We start from the raw sequence: 17,636 nt of genomic DNA on the forward strand, positions 1-17,636 counted from the left end.
TGCCGTGCCCTGATCGAATGGCACACGGTCCCGCCCACGCCTTTCTGTGAGCACATGACTTAGCAACGTGCAAAACAGCTCGTGTAGAGGTTTGCTCAGAAGGGCATCTGGATTTGTCATCTGTCCTTATCTAATGCTTTTTCCAACTTGTCTACAGCCACAGACAGGAAATAAAGCCTCTCAATTTAAGAGCCTCTGAAATCCTGGGAGGTTTGGTTGGGGCTCCGTTTTCTAGGTTTAAAAAGGATCTATTCACTTGAAATCAATAGTATTTTGCATTTTATTCTTTGCTTGGGCTTACCTCTTTTTAAGAAGGTTTTGAGGATTGGCCTAAGACTTATTTTCCTTAGGGAATGCTGTTGTACAGGGAGGTATCCAGAGACCCAAGAAGGGTCCGTCACTCTGGACATAGAGCTGTAAGTCCCAAGCTCCACTGGGACTGGAACTCTGGGGTCCAACACTTAGACTACACTGCAAGATGTGACAGCACAGCCTGTGTCCGCAAAGGGGAGAACTGACACTCCGCGTGGCTAATTTTCTTGATGAAATGAACACGGGCTGAGGACCAAGTGGTGGTGCCGACCTACTGCAGCGCTTTCACAGAGACCATCTGATTTATTGCCCTACAGAATACTTGAAACTCCCTTGTAAAAATGATGAGTGCCTGCTGTGTCACTCTGATGGAGAAGCCATTGCCACTCTGGATTAGACTGTCATAGGCAGGAGGGATGGAATTCAACCCACTCATCTTAAAGAAGAGAACAGACTCGCGTAGTGTCCCAGTTGCCGGCCAGGAGGTAGCTCAGGGTCCACGCCTGTGAACTCTCCTTTGGTGGGGTCGTTCATATGAAGAAGATACACTTTTTCCTTCCTCCAGAAGGGAATTTATGAAGTGTGAGGGAGCCCCAAGCAGATGTAGGAGTCCACTGCAGCCCGGTTAGCTCAGCGAGTGAAATTCCATCAGCCAGGCCCCAGGGCTCAGTGACTCACACCTCTGGCATCCCCGAGTGGGATGAACTTGGTCTAGACTGATGTGCAGTTTTCTTCCACTCTCTGCTTGGGGAATTTGAGCGTGTCTGGAGAAGGCGCAAGCCTGTGAACGGTCATCTCTAGTGGTCTGGGATCTGTCCCCATTCTAGAGGAGTCGATGAGGATGGATGTTACGGAGGCTGGCCACACCCTTGCAGGGTACGGGTGGGAAGAGACAGGCTGTCCTCCTCACATCCATTAGTCCACTCATTTACCCTGGGGTCACAAGACACAGAGAAAGCAGTTACTGACACCTCACTTTGAACACACTCCACTCTGAATTTATGGGCCCCAAACCAGGGGAATACAGGAGGGAGTTTAGGTCTCACACTTTGATGTGGAAGCGTGAGCTCAAAAAGTCTGCTCCTGCTTTCAAGGCCAAGGTGATGAGGGACCGGAGAGAGGCAGGGAGAGGCCCGAGCACACAGCACACACACTCGCTGGCATCCCTTCCTCGTGTGTGTGTGTGTGCACACGCACACGCGTGCACGCGCATGATGGGTGACGCCAATTCACACAATGGTGGATACTGCCAATAGCCAGCTAGTGGGTGCCCCCTGCATAGGCCAGATGCGTCTTCACATATGCACAGTAACAAGGGATCTTAGAACATGGCAATCACCTTGTCTTGCTTCCTTCCCTGTGTAGGAATCTAGCTGCAATATTCCTGGCAGGAGGTCATTGTGTTCCTGCTTGAGCTGCCCCAGTGACAAGGCGCTCACCACTAACAGGGCAGCCCGATCCACTGCGGGGCAGCTCCCCCACATTACAGAGTCTTTGCGCTGGGAGGAAATCTACACCCATTGCCTCTCACTCATCTCAGTTCTAGGAGTTAGAATAAATCATAAACATCCTTCTTCATGGTAGCACTTCAAATATTTGAAAAGAACTGAGATGCCTCCCCTCATATCTTCATTTCCTCTTATAATATGGTCTCCAGACTGGTCACCATCCTCCTGGTCTTTCTTCTGGGTGACCTAGATAAAAGATGGCCCCAGAGCTGAACCCTGTACTCAGTTCTTGGTCCAAAAAGCAGAGTTGAGGGAAATAATCCTTCACTCGGTGTAGCTGTTTATCTCCACTTTTGCAGCAGCTATACCACACATTTGGCTCTGACTGAGCCTTCAGTCAACCCATCTCCTTCAGAAATTTTTTAAATATAATTAATTCCTTTTAGTCATTCTCTCCAGCTCTCACTCTATGGCTGAACCTTTTCCCATGAACCTTGATACAGGACCTCATATTCATCCCTATGTGTTACAGTTTGGGCCTATTATTTCAACCTACTGAGGTTTTTCTGAAGCTCCTTCCATGGTGTTATATTCAGCAACCCCTCCTAGTTTTGTATGTCCCATAAATTTTATCAGCACACATTTTAATCTCCATGCAAGTTTCTGCCATGACAGAGAGGCCGGAGCAGAGCCCTGGGGAACATCATTAGAGACCATGCACCGAGTTCACATGGATCAATCAGCAGTTCTCAGGGGCATCCGTTGTCAGTACACTGTGACACAATCTAACTGCATGTCCACCAAACGTACATCTCTTCCTCTTGTCCACAAACATTAAACAGGGGACATTTCTCTAGCCCAGAGGAATGATTCCATGACTTCAGCTACCGACACAGGCTATTACATGAGGTATTGCGGAGAAATTTCTCAGCATCCCACAAATATTCCCTGTAGGTGGTCTGGGCGGCTCCCTACCCATCAGGCCAGCTCAGCCAGTAAGCATAAGCTCTCGCCATGAAATCCTGGATGGAAGAGTCTTCTGGCAACTCTCAAAGGTTCTCCTCAGACATCCTGACACCCAGGCCCTTTCATGACCTACTTTCAGCCAATCTCAAAGGGAAGAAGTTACAGGGGACTGCTCATCAATTGAAGTTGCCCTCAGTGGCTGTGGCTGGACAAGAAAGCTCCCAGCCTGTCTCATGGTAACCAGTCTGATTTGTACGACAGCAAGGGGGAGGCCTTCTAGGAAAATGCTGTGGAAGTCATCCGGCCCTTCAAACCAGACGTCCCCACAGGTAGTCCTCTCTGGGATACTGTAAGTTCACTGAGGACCTAGGCTCCTTGCCTTGGAATGATCTTCCAGCTTTGCCCAAGGCATGCATCTTGTCCTCTCAGGTTATGAGGGCTGGAGGACAAGGGCTGTGTTTTCTTTCCCTAATGGCATCCTGGACCGTGATGTGGGTGCAGCAGGCACCCGACAAATGTCCAGAATAAAGACAGGTGCTAAGCTTTCCTATCATGGACTCTCAGCCCTTCCAGAATAAGAAAGTACTCTCTAACGTATTTTTTTCAGTCATTTCTCTGACTATTCCACCCAATTAAGGCTCTGTTTTTGATATGGCCCATCTTATTTCCCCTTCAGACGCTGGGCATCAAAACGGGCCCATGGAGGTATTGGATAAACACTTCTCTGTCGAAGTGCCACTCACAGAGTTCTTTTTCCAGAATACTTTTTCCTAGTGGCACATGATACTTCGTATTTTCCCAGCCCAAAACCCACTGATATTTTGGCCCATCTTGTTTTTATTCAAGCCATTGATGACCTTCTTATGCCCAGAAGCCTGGATCTTCACTTGACAATCCAACTGGATTAGCCTGAGGTTCTAGTCTGAACAGAGGCCCATCAAAGATGCTACAAGAAAGCTCACTGTCCTATTAGGCAGGGCAATGCTATGAATGGTGATTTATTTCTATGTGCTTCTCATCACTGTTTAGTTTAATTCTTTATTTTGGGGGATTCTTCACCTATGGGGATAATGATCTTTGGGCTGCGTTCCTGGGAAGAAGAAAATGTGGGGTTGGAGATACTGTTCTCAGTAGGTCCCTAGAATTATTTCTGTTGGATACAATGGTGAATAAGATATAGCTCCTGCCCTCCACGAGCTTCCAATCTCATTAGAAAGATGAGATACAGATAAGTGGATGCCAATTACTCCGTATGAGGATATAAAGAGCAGAGATGGAAAGGGTGAAACTGGGTTGGACAAGCCTACCTTCCAAATCATAAACTTCACAGTAAAGCAAAGTTGTCATCAGTAACTAGAACACCCAAGTACATCAAGTACATCAACTCTAACAATCTCTTCTGGTTATCCCAAAAAAAATGGCAGCGTTTGAAGGGTGTCAAATAGAAGCAGTCTCATCCTGCCGGCTGAGAGGAGGCTGGAAACCCTTCTCCATGCTGTAATGCAGGCTTGGACCAGTTCCCAAGCGCGCTCAGCACGCTCTAGGAACATATGAGAAAAGAGCAGGCTGGTGTGAGTCATGAGAGGAAAATGTAAAGACCACAGCCTGGGTAGCACTTCCTCTGGAGCCCAAATAAGGCCATTTCAAGAGTCACTTTCCTTCAGCGTCAGTCCTGGGGTCAGCTGGAGGCTAGAGCACAGTGAAGGCTCCCTGGCTGGACTCACAGCAGACCCCACAGCCCCTTGGGGGTGACATCCAACCTGTTCCTTGAGGAAGGAGTCTTGGCTACCCACTCCTCTTGCCCCGAGCCCCATATACCTTGCACATAAGAGTAGTGCAATAAGTCTTTGTTAATTTCTTTATTTGGGTAAAGAACTTGTTGAAAAGCTAAATCTGAAAATTCAGCCATAAGTGTAGAAAAAGAATCAAAAGCCCTTTTGCCATCCCCAAACGCTGACCTGGGTCAGGCTGGCGACATCAGATCATCTGGAAGAGCTTAAAATAAATAGTCTAGTCCTATAGTGGCAGATTCGGATTCAGGAGGTCTGCAGTGAGACCCCAGTAGCTGCGTTTTTAAAGTGATTCTGATCCTTAGCTAGATTTGGGAATAACTGTCCTTAGGCAGCCAGTCTCTGAGATGGCCCCCAACGATCTCACTTCTGTATTCATGCTCTTGGGTAATCCCCTCCCACACTGTGTATGGCTGGTCTGTGTGACCAACAGAATGCAGCAGAAATGATGGTGTACCATTTCTGAGATTTGGTTATGAAAGATTGTGGCTTCCACGTTTTGCTCCCTCCCTCTCTTTCTCTTTTGAATCAGTCTCTCTGGAGAAAGACAACTGCCATAAGTCTTAAGGACACTCAGGCAGCCTTTAGAGAGGCTGTGTGGAGAGGAACAGAGGGCTCCAGCTGACGCCAGAGAAAAACTACAGCCTGCCAACAACCACAAGAGTCAACACGCGAGAGGGTCCCCCAACATCAGCTGACAGCACGACTATAACCTCATGATGGGCTCTGAGCAGAATCAACCAGCTAAGCCACTCCTGATTCCTGGTCCTCAGAAACAACATGAGATAATAAATGTTGTTGCTGGAATCTGCAAAATCCAGGGGTAACTTGTTACACAGCAATTGAGAACTAGTACATTTTCCCAGTCCAAAGGGCAAGCTCCTGAACACAGCACAGGCCTTTCATGCCCACCTTGCTAGCTTCATTTCACACCACTCCCAGATTCACATTTTGGCCTTGAGCAGTACTGACCTACTTATCCCCAGTTCACACTTCTGTCCCTCTGTGCCTTTGCATAAGCCATTCTGTGTGTCTGGAATGCCCCTTCTCCACTGTGCTATCCCCTCTTCCAGAAATCTTCCCCTCATTTACCCCCACACCAAATCAAATTGGCTTTCGTCCACCTCCTTACCACTCACACACACTTCCTGAAATGAATAGGTGAAAGTGAGTTACGTGGAAGAAGGAAAATATTCACATGAAGGAGTCATCAAGAGTGCATGACTTGCCTCTATTTGGTTGATCAACAAATTGTCGAATTTGAACCCAGGAATCCTCTTCTCGCTGCACACCACACCCACGTCTTCCGTGTGCTTGCAGTCAGTGACACCCCAGCCGTTGGAGGAGCAGGCTGCGAGGGTTGTCTCCTTGCCAGTGCAGTAGATATTGTCCAACCAGATGGGCCCTGAAGGAAGCAGAGAAAAGAAAAACCAGGAACTATGTCTAAGGAAGTTTGAGTCTTTGGGGGCATCAACGTCATACATAGAAACATAATTTTCCTCTAATTTTGCCAGCTGGGTGTGGTCATCAATTGACTTTTAGTATGTTCTAGGCCATCTGGATGCCTTTGCCAGAGTGGGCAGCTGATGTGAGCTGGGGATGTGGAAGATCAAAGATGACTAGGATAGGAAGCAGAGCTAAGCCCGGAAGTCACGTGGTAGAGGAGAAGGAGCAGGGCCTTTGGATACTAAGCTGGGCTTGAATTCTGGCTCAGCCACTTAGCTATATGACCTTGGTCAAAGCCCCTTTTTCTCATCAGTAAAGTGGGGACGATAATGACACTTGAATTGCAGCGGTGTGTGCAGATTAGAGACGATACAGGGCACAGGTCTCATTTATCGTTGGCCCATGGCTACTTCAAACGGTAATGATGAAGAGGAGGAGATTTCAATTACACTGACTATGGCACAAATGAGACTCCCCTTCCATCTACAGCAGAGGCTGAACTCTGACCCCTCGGGGAAAACCTAAGCTATCCTGCAACTGAGGGTTTCAGGTTTTTAAGGCATTTTCACATTTATTGCCTCCCCTGACTTTCCCATACCTCAGGGAAGAGGACAAGGTGGCATTGCTATTCCCATTTCACAGATGCAGAGCCTGGCTCAGAGAGGGCAACTCACCACGCAAGGCCCCCACCCCCAAGCCCAGAACTTGGTCTTTGATTCCCCGTTCAGTGCTCTTCTCACTTCCTCGTGTTTCCCACCTGATTCAGAGACTGCCCAGCCGGACTAACACACAGAGCCACCTCGTCAGGTTTCAGAAGTCAGGGGAAGGCAGGGCTGGGCTGCAGCCAGGCCATCTGCCTGGGACTCCCCATAGAACTCTGCTCCCTTCCTGTGCCTTCGCCTGTCTGCAGTAAGTTGAGAATTTGGCGTGCAAAGTGCTAGAGGGGTAACCATAATGGGACACCACCTCACACTCATTGAGATGGTTACAATAAAAAAAACAGGAAATAGCAAGTGTTGGTGAGGATGCGGAGAACTTAGAATCCTTGTGCACTGCTGGTGGGAATGTAAAATGGTGCAGCCACTAAGGAAAATAGTATGGAGCTTCCTCAAAAAATTAAAAATAGAACTATGATATGATCCAGCACTCCCCTTCTGGGTAGGTAACCAAAAGAATTGAAAGCAGAGTGTCGAAGAGATATTTGCACACCCATTATTACAGTATTATTCACAACAGCCAAAAAGTGGAAGCAACCCAAGCGTCCACCAACAAAATGTGATATATGCATACACTGGACTATTATTTAGCCTTAAAAAGGAAGGAAATTCTGACACATACTACAACAAGGATGAACCTTGAGTTCATTATGCTAAGCAAAATAAACCAGTCACAAAAAGATAAAGACTGTCTGGTTCCACCTACACGAGGTATCTAGAGAAGTCAAATTCACAGGAACAGAAGACAGAATGGTGGTTGCCAGGGCTAGGGGGAAGGGCACGTGGGGAGTGGTTGTCAATGGGTATAAAGTTTAGTTTTGCAAGAGGAAAGGTGTTCTGGAGATCAGTCATACAACAATGCGAATGTGCTTAACACTACTGAGCTGCACACCGAAAAATTGCTAAGATGGCACATTTTATATTATGTGCATTTTACCACATTTAAAAATAAAAACTTTTAAAAAAGTGCTGGAGGGTTTCCAAATAGCGATTTTTATAAGAGCCACTACAAAATGAAAGGAAACAAAACCAAACCTCTCGTTTTTCTCATGATTCCATGTAGCACTCTATGATATAGTGGAGTCAGATAACCTGGTTTCAAATTCCCCCAGCCTCAGGCTTGGGCACTCCATGGCTGGGTCAACTACTTAACCAAGCCTGTTTCCCACTTGTAATGAAAACAACGACACCCAACAAACAGGTCACCATGAGATTCAATGAAAGAATGTATGTCCCTAGTACGTGTTCAACTTCCCTTTCCCCTTCCTCCTTCCAGTAAGTCAGAAAAAGAGAGGATACTGTTGTTTCCATGACGCAAGGAGAAAGCAGATACAAACATTCCCATCGTAGAGATGAGAAAACTAAGGAGAATCTGAGGCTCTTGAAGGTCAGGGAGGGTACAGGCCAGTCTTCTGACTTGGAGGCCTCTCCGAAATGTGTCCGCTGTGATGGATGGCTGGTCAGGGCTCAAATGAGAGTGCCTCAGATGCATTGTGGGGAACAAGGAGCTTATTGAAAACATCTGGGCTGAGGTTTTGCAACTGGTCTTTCAATTTGGCTTAGTTTCCAAGCTGCCGAGCTCCACTGAAACAAATGCTCCCTAATCGATTGCTGTTTCAACAACAAACCAATGTTTGTCCTGCTAAGCAGTAGCAACGGGAGAGACCCTCCACCCTATTCCAGCTGCAGCTGCAGCGAGAGAAACCACTCTAAGGGGCGAGCGGGTGGGAAGCCCGAAGAGCTGCAAAACAGAGCCACAAGGCCTGCTTTCATTTCCGATAAGGAACAGTAGAAATTAGCACCCGGGAGTGTTACCGGGAACTAACTTACCCGAAAGAGGTGCTTTCATAAGTAGCTTCAATTCAGCTCCAATAAGCCGGCTCTCTACATATGCCCACCGGTTCTTTTTTCGTAGATGGTGGAAATGTGAACTTCTACTTATCCCGAGATAGCACGACCATGCATGGTATACTAATATGGTCTGATTTCATGACACTTTTTTTTTCTGGATGCTTAATGCCTATCACTAGACCGTCTGATTCCCAAGGAATCAGCTTCTGGCTCTGCCTCCTGGAAGGCAGAACGGTTCTAGACACAGTTCAGTAGATGCCATCTCAGAGCTGCCACAAAAGTGGCACTCGGGACCCACGTAAGGCTCAAACTTTGTACACCAAAAGCCACCCGAGCATGAGCAAAACTTCATTGTACTCTTTCAACTCACTTACTCTACGAAATGCTTCTCCTGATGAAGGGAGAAGAGATGAACAAACAAATTAACCGACCCTTTGGAAGATAAGTGAGTTTCCACTTGAATGCCAGAGTGTTCCCCTGGGGTGTCAGGGCAATCGATAGCGTTCAAGTTGGACTCTTCAGGGCCCCACTGTGGTCATCTGCTGGCTCTGTCACTCTGATCTGAAGAGTGCGAGGTGCAGGGGCATCAAATCTGATCTCAGATCTGAAGACAGGCAGAGGACAGCAGCCACGTGAGGTTCAGACTGCTGTGAGACCTGTCCAGAGGGTGCAAAGGGAGCGGCTCCCTCTGTGGAACCCTCCAAAGGGGCCCATGATTTCCTGAGCTGAGAGACCTTTAGGAGAAGAGACCCGGGAACAGGCCAGGCTGGAAAACTGGGGAGGCCCCTGGGTGCTCTCGAGGCTTCATTCCTCAGCCTGAGCTGCAGGGGAGGCGGGTGGTGAGCACTCCGGCAGGGGTACCTCTCACAGGCTCAGCTGTGGCATTCCCTGTTCATCCCAGAGCCGGCGTGCAGGCTAAGCCCCATCGGAGCACACCACAGGGCACTGCTCACCTCCTCTGGTCACTATGCCAAGTACTGGTTGCCAACTGCTTTTAATATTCTTCCAAATGAAAATGAATCCATCAGCTAATATTAACTGAGTGCCTGCCCTGTACCCAGTGCTAAAAATCCTAGACCAATGCCGATGAAATTCAAATACATTTATATTTAAAAGGTCTTTCATGACGTAAACTAAGCATCACTTTATGTAGACAGCATGATCCCTAAAGTCCTGGAGACACGACAGTTTGTAATTGTCTTCGCATCTGTCTCTTTGATACTTCTCCTCTCCTAAATCTTGATGGTTTCAACAGCCACACACATGACCCATCCAGGACTCTTGGTTACTATACTTCTTCTCTCCAATGACTTTCTTCCAGCCTACGTCAGCTACTGTCCCGTGGTCATAGCTGAGACCTTGTCATTATCAATACTCGCATGCCCTCCCCAGTCTCCATTTCTACGCTTCTGCCGTGCATCCACCTCCCCCCCACCCTATCTTTCGGGCATACTCCTTCTAGTGTTGCAGTCTCAACAGAGACCCACAATCCATCAATCCTAGCAGCTTTCCACAGCCCTCCGACTCCTCCACGTAGTACCTTCCACGGACAATGATTTTAATTGCTCCCTTGCATATTCCCTCTACTCCTTTGAATTTTTCTCGCTTCATCGATCTTCAATGGCAAAGTCTGAGCCAGGTTAACCCAGCTCCGCAGCCACCCCATTCTCACTCCTGGGCAGGTGAACATTGGGGGAGGAAAAACCACACCCGTCTTATCTGATGACAGGTAAATGTAAAGTTTGGGTAGAAATAAAATAAAGTTGTCACTGGAAAAGCCCCATAGTCACTGGAAAGCACTTGTTATAAAATAATTAGGCTTAGAGAGCCTGGAATAGAAAATGTAAATCCGCCATTACTCCTGGATCACTCAGCTAGCAGCGAAACAGAGATGTGGAAGTATGGGGCAGTGTCCGGAGGTTTTGTAAAGAAGAGAAGAAATGGGTTCCCAAAGCCCAGCATGTGCTGACTCATGTCTGCAGCTTCCACTCTCCTCACTGGGAGGAACACTGTGCCCTCAGGGCGGTCTCCTGACCCCATCACTCCAACAGGACACGTTTGACTCCACAGAGGTGAGACAGGCATGAGATGGCATTTCCCTTCCCCTGTAGGTTCTAGAATAACAGAAAGCAGGGGTTGGATGGGACCATAACAATGACCCATTTCAATGACTCCCAAACCTGGCTATGTTTATAGTCACTTGGGAGGTTTCCAAAAGTTACAGAGACCTAGACTCCAGCCCAGACCTCGGCCCAGAGTAGGGTGGGTTAGTCCCCACCAGGAATTCTTATGCCATCAGCGTGGCATCAATCCATTAGTCCAGGATGGGAGTGTGGGCACCTCTGCTTTAGTCCAGCAGCCAGACCCATGCTGCGGCCGGGGCAGTAGCCCGGCCAGGCAGAGGGGCTGCCATTGCTTTCCCAGCTTGGAGAGGGGGAGCTCTCAGCTCTTGGATTTTTTTTTTTTAAGTAATGGCTTTCACTCTTATCTATTTTCCTACTTAGGATCACAGACATGAGAGTGTCAAGAGTTCTTAGAAAGTCTAACTGCCAGACGGGGAAACTGAGGCCAAAGAGGAAAAGTGTCTTCCTGTAAAGCATTTATTTAGTTGGATCAGCACCGAGACTGAGCTCAAGGTTCTGGGCTCCAACCCTGCCCTCCCCCAAAGCTCCTACCAAAAAAAAATTTCAATATATTGATTGAACTTAACAAGGGAAGAAAGACTAGGCCAAGCAAAGTGAAAACCCAAAGCAACTCTCCCTGTCACGGCCAAGCCCAGGACAGCCTGTTAGTGTGAACAGCGTGAGCTCTACATGCAGGAGGTGGGGAGAGGCAGGGAACGCTGGCCTGTGGGCAGCGTTTGTGAGAAGGAGCGAAAGGCACAACTCCAAGCCGCAACAGGGAGAAAGGTACCACCTGCTCTGTCTGATACAGCCCAGGCGGGGCACCTGGCTCGGAGAGATGAGCACAGACTGACTTCAGCCCCCAACTAGGGTCACCACCCCATCTGGCTCGCCCACGATGAGGCATTTCCCAGGATACCGGACTTTGCCTGCTAAACCAGGGAAGTCCGGGTCACTACACCCTCCCCAGCACCCCTCCACTACCCCTTCCTGCACTGACACGGGAGCTTGCGAGATGGGGTATTATCAGGAATTCATACATGACAGTAATCGCAGCTCCCTTTACCAGGTTAACCACATGTAAGCCTGTTCCAGGGTTTCCAGGAGACATTAGCACTCGGTGCCAGAGCACAGGGCGTTTTACCTTCCCCCTTGCCATAGGAGGAGCTGGCGGTCCAGGACTTGGCCTCCACATATCCCAGCTCCCGGCAGACGACGTGGGCGGCGTGGATGGAGAAGTCATCATCGCACACAGTCCCCCACTTGCCATCGTAGTACACCTCCACCCGCCCCTCGCTGTGCTTCCTCTTCTGCCCGGCCAGGCGCAGCTGGATCTTGACGTCGGAGGTTGCCTGAGGCTGGTGGTACTCGGGAGCCGGTTGCTGGAAGTACTCGGGGTAGTGGGGCCAGCTCTCGTACTGCGCCAGGCTCAGGCAGGGAAGAAGGCAGAGCACAGCCAAACCACTGCAGAGGCGGGAGCCTCCGTGCCTCTCCATCCCCGTCCTCTGCCGGAGCGCCTCCTGGAGCTGGCACCGGGCGGTTAGGGGCAACAGGCAGGAGTTTCCTGGAAGAGAGGAGAGATGAAGGCTGCAGACCCCTGCAAAACGTCTGGGGATTTCATACTGCTCTGCTTCATGCGTAAAGCTGTTCATTCTAGACTCCAGCCTCCTCTTTTCTCCCACTTTACGTTTCAGCCAGACAGGTCTGTGAATTCCCACCTCCTTCACCCACTCACCTCCCCATGTCTCTGAAATGCTTTTTTTCAGTCGAGCTCCTGGCAGGAAACAGCACACTCAGACTTAATCTGAGGCAAGTGTTTTAAAAGACTATCTTACAGATGTGTGGGCAGAGTTCAGGGAAAGGAACAACGGAGAGGGCGACACCCAGCTGGCAATAGAGGAAAGCTGTTACCACCTCCAGGCTTGAAGGGCCAGGGCGAGAGCTGTCACCAGAACCAGAGAGAGTGGCTCAACTGCGAGGGCCGCCTGTTCGGAGCTGTGGCTTCAGTGACAGCTGGGTCTCAGAGCCAGCCCACAGCAACAGAGGCAGGCAGAATAAATGCCCGAGCTCATTTTCCTCCGGTCTTCTGATCTCTTTCTGGTGCCTCCTATTGGGCAAACCAGCCTGAGTTTAGCTATACCGGTTGGCCTCCTGAGGCACCAGGGATGGTGGAGAGGGAGGGCAGCAGAGAGCATCCCGCACACTCCTCCTTTCTCCTCCCCATCTGTACACTTTCTCCTTCTCCAGGGCCCAGCTCAAGTCCCATCTCCTTCATGCAACACTCCCACCGAAGCAGCCTCCAGGGTTCTCCCTTCCAGGGTGGGCTTATTAGCTAGACATTCTTCTCATCCTTCCCAGACACTTTCATGTCCCCAAGCAGGTTACCAACTTCTTAAGGGCAGGACTTGTATCTCACTCTTCGTTGGCTCCTCCAGAGCAAATATGATAGGATCACGGACACGTTTATTGAAGGAGAGGGTGAGTTAGTTCAGGGACCGGCCCTGGTGAAATGTGGAGCTGGAGGGTGCTGCGTTGAAGAGGCCGTAGTGAGCTCTCCAGGTACTCCCTCTGGGGATGTCAGCTGACCGGATGAAATGGCCTCTTCCAAGCGCCCAGAGGAACACTAGGAGGCTCTGAGTCTGTCTTTACTGGCTCATGGGCTGCTGTTCTCTCTGCGCACACACCCAAACCCTCCTGTGGCGCTGCCTTCAGGCTCCAGGTCTTCAGACATACTTACATGCTGCCCACACACACACCTGATCTTATTATGCCTTAGACTCTGGACCACAAGACGGCGAGGCTGCTGAGTGAGGAGGTCAGAGGCGAAGCCCCCTCAACAGCTCTTACACCGCACCTGTCCTTGCTGAGCTGCCATTTCTGCAAATGGCAGTTCAGAGAGCAGCCCTGAGGCACATCTCTCACCTCAGGGAGGCCAAGGGTGCCCTGGTGACAATTCCATCCCTTTGCATAGTTTCTGTCCCTGAGGGGTGAGGGGGCTTAGACCAGCCTGATTTTTGCACACAGTAGGGAGGCATAAGGCTCACTGCGGCAAACAGGAGAGGGGCCAAGTGGCCTGTCATTGAGCAAAGAAGGGCTGGACAGCAGAGAGAGAGGAGCACAGACTCTGGAGTCAGACAGTCTAGGGTTAAATCCTCATTCTGATAATTACTAGCTGTGCAACCTTGTGCAAATATTTAACCCTCTCTGTGTTTATGACTTATAAACTGGGGATCACAACCATATCTAGCTCACAGCATTGTTATGAAGATTGAATGAAAGGCACGTAATAAGCACTACAGGAGCATTTGCTAAATAAAAATGTAAATTCTCAAGACTGTGGGTACCATACCCAAGTGGAGCCTACTTCCAAGAATTCTGGAGTGAGGTCATAGAGCAAAGGACAAGTACTTAGCCTGCGTACCTTGCTCCTTCCATAATTCGGAGGGATGGGAAGACTATCTTAAAAGGACCGCAGGAATGTTTCATGGAAGAGGAAGCAGACTTGGCATGTGGGGCCCCAAAAGCAAAACCAGGACCAGTAGGAGGGAGCTAAAAGGGGGCAGAATACATCCTATTTTAACCAGGTACAGAGCTCATGGCACATCACCATCAAGGAAAGACCAGATGACTGCCCAGAGCTGCCCAGGAGGGACGATCGAACTTGCAGAGAGGCAGTCCTCGCCTGTCAGGATGGCCAGGCAGTGCCCAGTCCCCCGTGAGGGTGCCAGAGCAGAGACGCCAGTGCTCAAGGGACAGTTGGGACCAAGGACTTCGGAAGGCCCCCCGGTTCCACAGGAGATCCAGCCATCCTCATCCTATGACTCACAAACAAGGCCAGAAAGTTGTGGGGATCCTGCAATAGCCCCTTTCAGACCAGAGCCTGACAAACCAGCAATGTTGCCTCTGTGTCCTGGACACACTTCATCCCCTTCAAAGTTCACGAGCTCATCTCTGCCTCGCCAGAACCTTGAGGCGTGGGTGGAGGAGGCAAGGATTATGATTCTTATTGTATAAGGGACAAAATCAAGAACCAGAGAGGATTAAGGACTTGACACGAGTTAGTGCAGGCAAAGCCAGAACGAGCCATTCTCAAGCTACCAAAACTTCAGTGATCCACTAGCACATACAAAAAAAAGTCCAAATTCTGCTTAGGACATAGAAGCCTTTACGATCTGGCACATGCCTACATTCCTAGCTTCAGTTCCAATGACACTTCTCCCTGCACCCTCATTCCAGTCTCCACATATCACCTGTCCGATCATATCAGCTATACTTGGTTTAAGTTTTTCCACCTAGATTAACGTGCCTCCATCCCCAATCCCTCCCCACCCCCCCAATAGCATATGTCTCAATCCTTCCCATTCTTCAAGGAAACCTTCCCAGATGCTCCTAATCAGAATGAATGTCTTCTCTGATCCTCTTTGAAATGGCATTTTGCTTGTGCTTTACACTATTATCATGTCAGGCTCTACCAGACCCTCACCCCAGGAGGTAGAAGCCATCTCTTTGTCATTTCTGGCTATGGCAGACTAACTCATATTAGATAAACCTTCCTGCCGAGAATAGCTGGAAAAGGAAGACGAAATACTAAAAGCACATATTTGAAGACAATGGAAAACTATTGGGTTAGCAAGGACTCAGGGAGCCAAGAACCCAGAGAGAGAAGGGAAGTCCAGCAGGTGAGCCTGGTGTTGTGTCTGCTTTTCTCTTTCAGACATCGGCAATTCCAAGGCAGAGGTCCATAGGCTGAGAAGCTAAGCAAAGCTTTAGGCAGCCTCCGAGGACTGAGAAGACAAAAATCTGGGTTCAGAGTCTGCCAAGGAGGAAGGGCCCTGTTAAACAGCTCTAGGACTCAACTCCAGATCCGGGGCACGAGTTATGTCCTACACGTTAGAAAGCTCTAACATCCACATAATTGGAATTTCAAAGGAGAGGAAAGGAAGAACGTATGAAATATTTAAGAGGTAATGGCCAAGAATTATACAAAACGGATGAAAGATATCAAGTCCAAGCAGCTTACAAAGAAAACCACACCTGGGCATATCAAAACCCACCCAGGGGAAATCCAAGACAAAGAGAACATCTTAAAAGCAGCCAGAGTAGAAAAGGAGCATTACCTTTAAAGGAGCAACAGTAAGACTAACAGCTGGACTTCCACGGGAACAGGGAAACAAAGAGAATCCCTGACATTTTCAAAGGGACGAAAAAATAAGTCAATTTAGAATTCTGTAACCATTGGAGAGAATAAAGGCGAAATAAGGGCATTTCAGACAGACCGAATTGGAGAGAATTTGTCATCAGAGGACCCACAAGATGGAAATACTAAAGGAATTTCTTCAGGCCAAAGGAAAAATCACTCTAGATGTTAGTAAGGAGGAATGAAGGGTATGGAAGGGGAAGCTATGTAGGCGGATCTAAATGAAGATCAATTGTGTAAAACAACGTCTTGTGCAGTTTAAAACATAGCTGTCATTAAGATACATGGCAACAGGGGCCGGCCCCATGGCCGAGTGGTTAAGTTCATGCTCCACTGCGGCGGCCCAGGGTTCGGATCCTGGGCATGGACATGGCACCGCTTGTCAGGTCACATTGAGGCAGTGTCCCACATACCACAACTAGAAGGACCCACAACTAAGATACACAACTATGTACGGGGTAGTTTGGGGAGATAAAGCAGAAAAAAAAAGCAAGATTGGCAACAGTTGTTAGCTCAGGTGCCAATCTTTGAAAAAAAAAAAGATACATGGCAACAATAGCGCAAAAGATAGGAGAGGATTAAAGGGAAAGCATTTCAAGGTTCTCGCACCATCTGAGAAGTGGTAAGAGGTCTGTAGTCTATTAGACGATAGCAAGTCTTAATAGTCTTAGATCGGCGGATGTGGCAATCTTTATGATAATCACCATAAGAAGAGTAAAAAACAAAAACGGAGAATGAACAGGTTAATAAAGGGGGGAAATAATGGAATTCTAAAAAATACTTGATTAAGCCAAAATTAAAGCAATAAAGCAGAGAAAAAGTAACACAGAACAGTTATCACAAGTAGAAAAAATAGTAAGATGGTGGATTAAAACCCAAATTATAACAGTAATTACATTAGATGAAATAAATACTCCAATGAAAAGACAAAGATTGTCAGAGTGGATTTAAGAAAACGATACTATTTAAATTTTTTATAAGAGACACAGACATTTAAAGTTAAAATATACAACATACACACACTAATGAAAAAAGAGCTGGTACAAAGTCAGAGAAAGTTGACTTCAAGACAAGCGACATTACTGGTTTGGGAAGGGACACTGTATGATGATGAAAGTGAGTCCAACAGGAAGACATGACTTCTCAATTTGTATACATGGACTCAATATGTGCAAAATAAATATTGCCAGAACAGGAAAAAATAGACAAATCTGTAATTATAGTGGGAGAGCTTACACACCTTTTGTCAGGAGCAGTAGACAAAAAAATCCTTGCTCTGAAGATGTGAACGACACGATTAACAAGAGTGACCTAACTGACAAGTTTCCGTCCACTGTGCTCAACTACAGAGCACAGATTTGCTTCAAGTCCACTTGCAAGATTTACCCAAACGGTGTCCAAGTTGGGTCATAAAGTAAATCTCACCACATTCAACGAACTCACACAGAATGTGTTGCCCAACTACAATAGAATTAAGCTGTAGACCCATAACTAGAAAATCCCCAAATATTTAGAAATGATGTAAAAGGAAATAAATTTATTACAATTAATCTAATTACTATTAGATTACTATTAGTAATCCAATTACTATTAATCTCCACCCAGGTCACATTCCAAATCAATTTACTTGTTCAGCAGACATGCACCGAGCTCCTCTCCACGCTGGGCCTCCCGTGGCACCGCAGACGTGTTCTCTCCGTGGTGCTGATAGGCACTGACACAGTGTTGATGGTCACGCTGCCGGGTGCCGGCAGGAAATCAGTGAATGTTCATAGAGTCAACTACCT

General features: G+C 48.1%; 1 protein-coding gene across 9 annotated transcripts in view; it reads right to left on the reverse strand.

Annotated features, from left to right (window-relative positions):
- The window catches only part of LOXL2 (lysyl oxidase like 2), an 89,525-nt gene that overhangs the window by 48,618 nt on the left and 23,271 nt on the right, over positions 1-17,636 (reverse strand). For all 9 annotated transcript variants that reach the window (XM_070606834.1, XM_070606840.1, XM_070606823.1 and 6 more), the window contains 2 exons: positions 11,797-12,216; positions 5,746-5,921 (listed from right to left, as the gene is read on the reverse strand). In XM_070606834.1, coding sequence (XP_070462935.1) covers positions 5,746-5,921; positions 11,797-12,148 — 528 coding nt within the window. In that variant the 5' untranslated portion in view covers positions 12,149-12,216. The remainder of the gene's footprint in view (positions 1-5,745; positions 5,922-11,796; positions 12,217-17,636) is intronic.

Source organism: Equus przewalskii, chromosome 2, assembly GCF_037783145.1.
Source record: "Equus przewalskii isolate Varuska chromosome 2, EquPr2, whole genome shotgun sequence".
Lineage (NCBI taxonomy): Eukaryota > Metazoa > Chordata > Mammalia > Perissodactyla > Equidae > Equus > Equus przewalskii.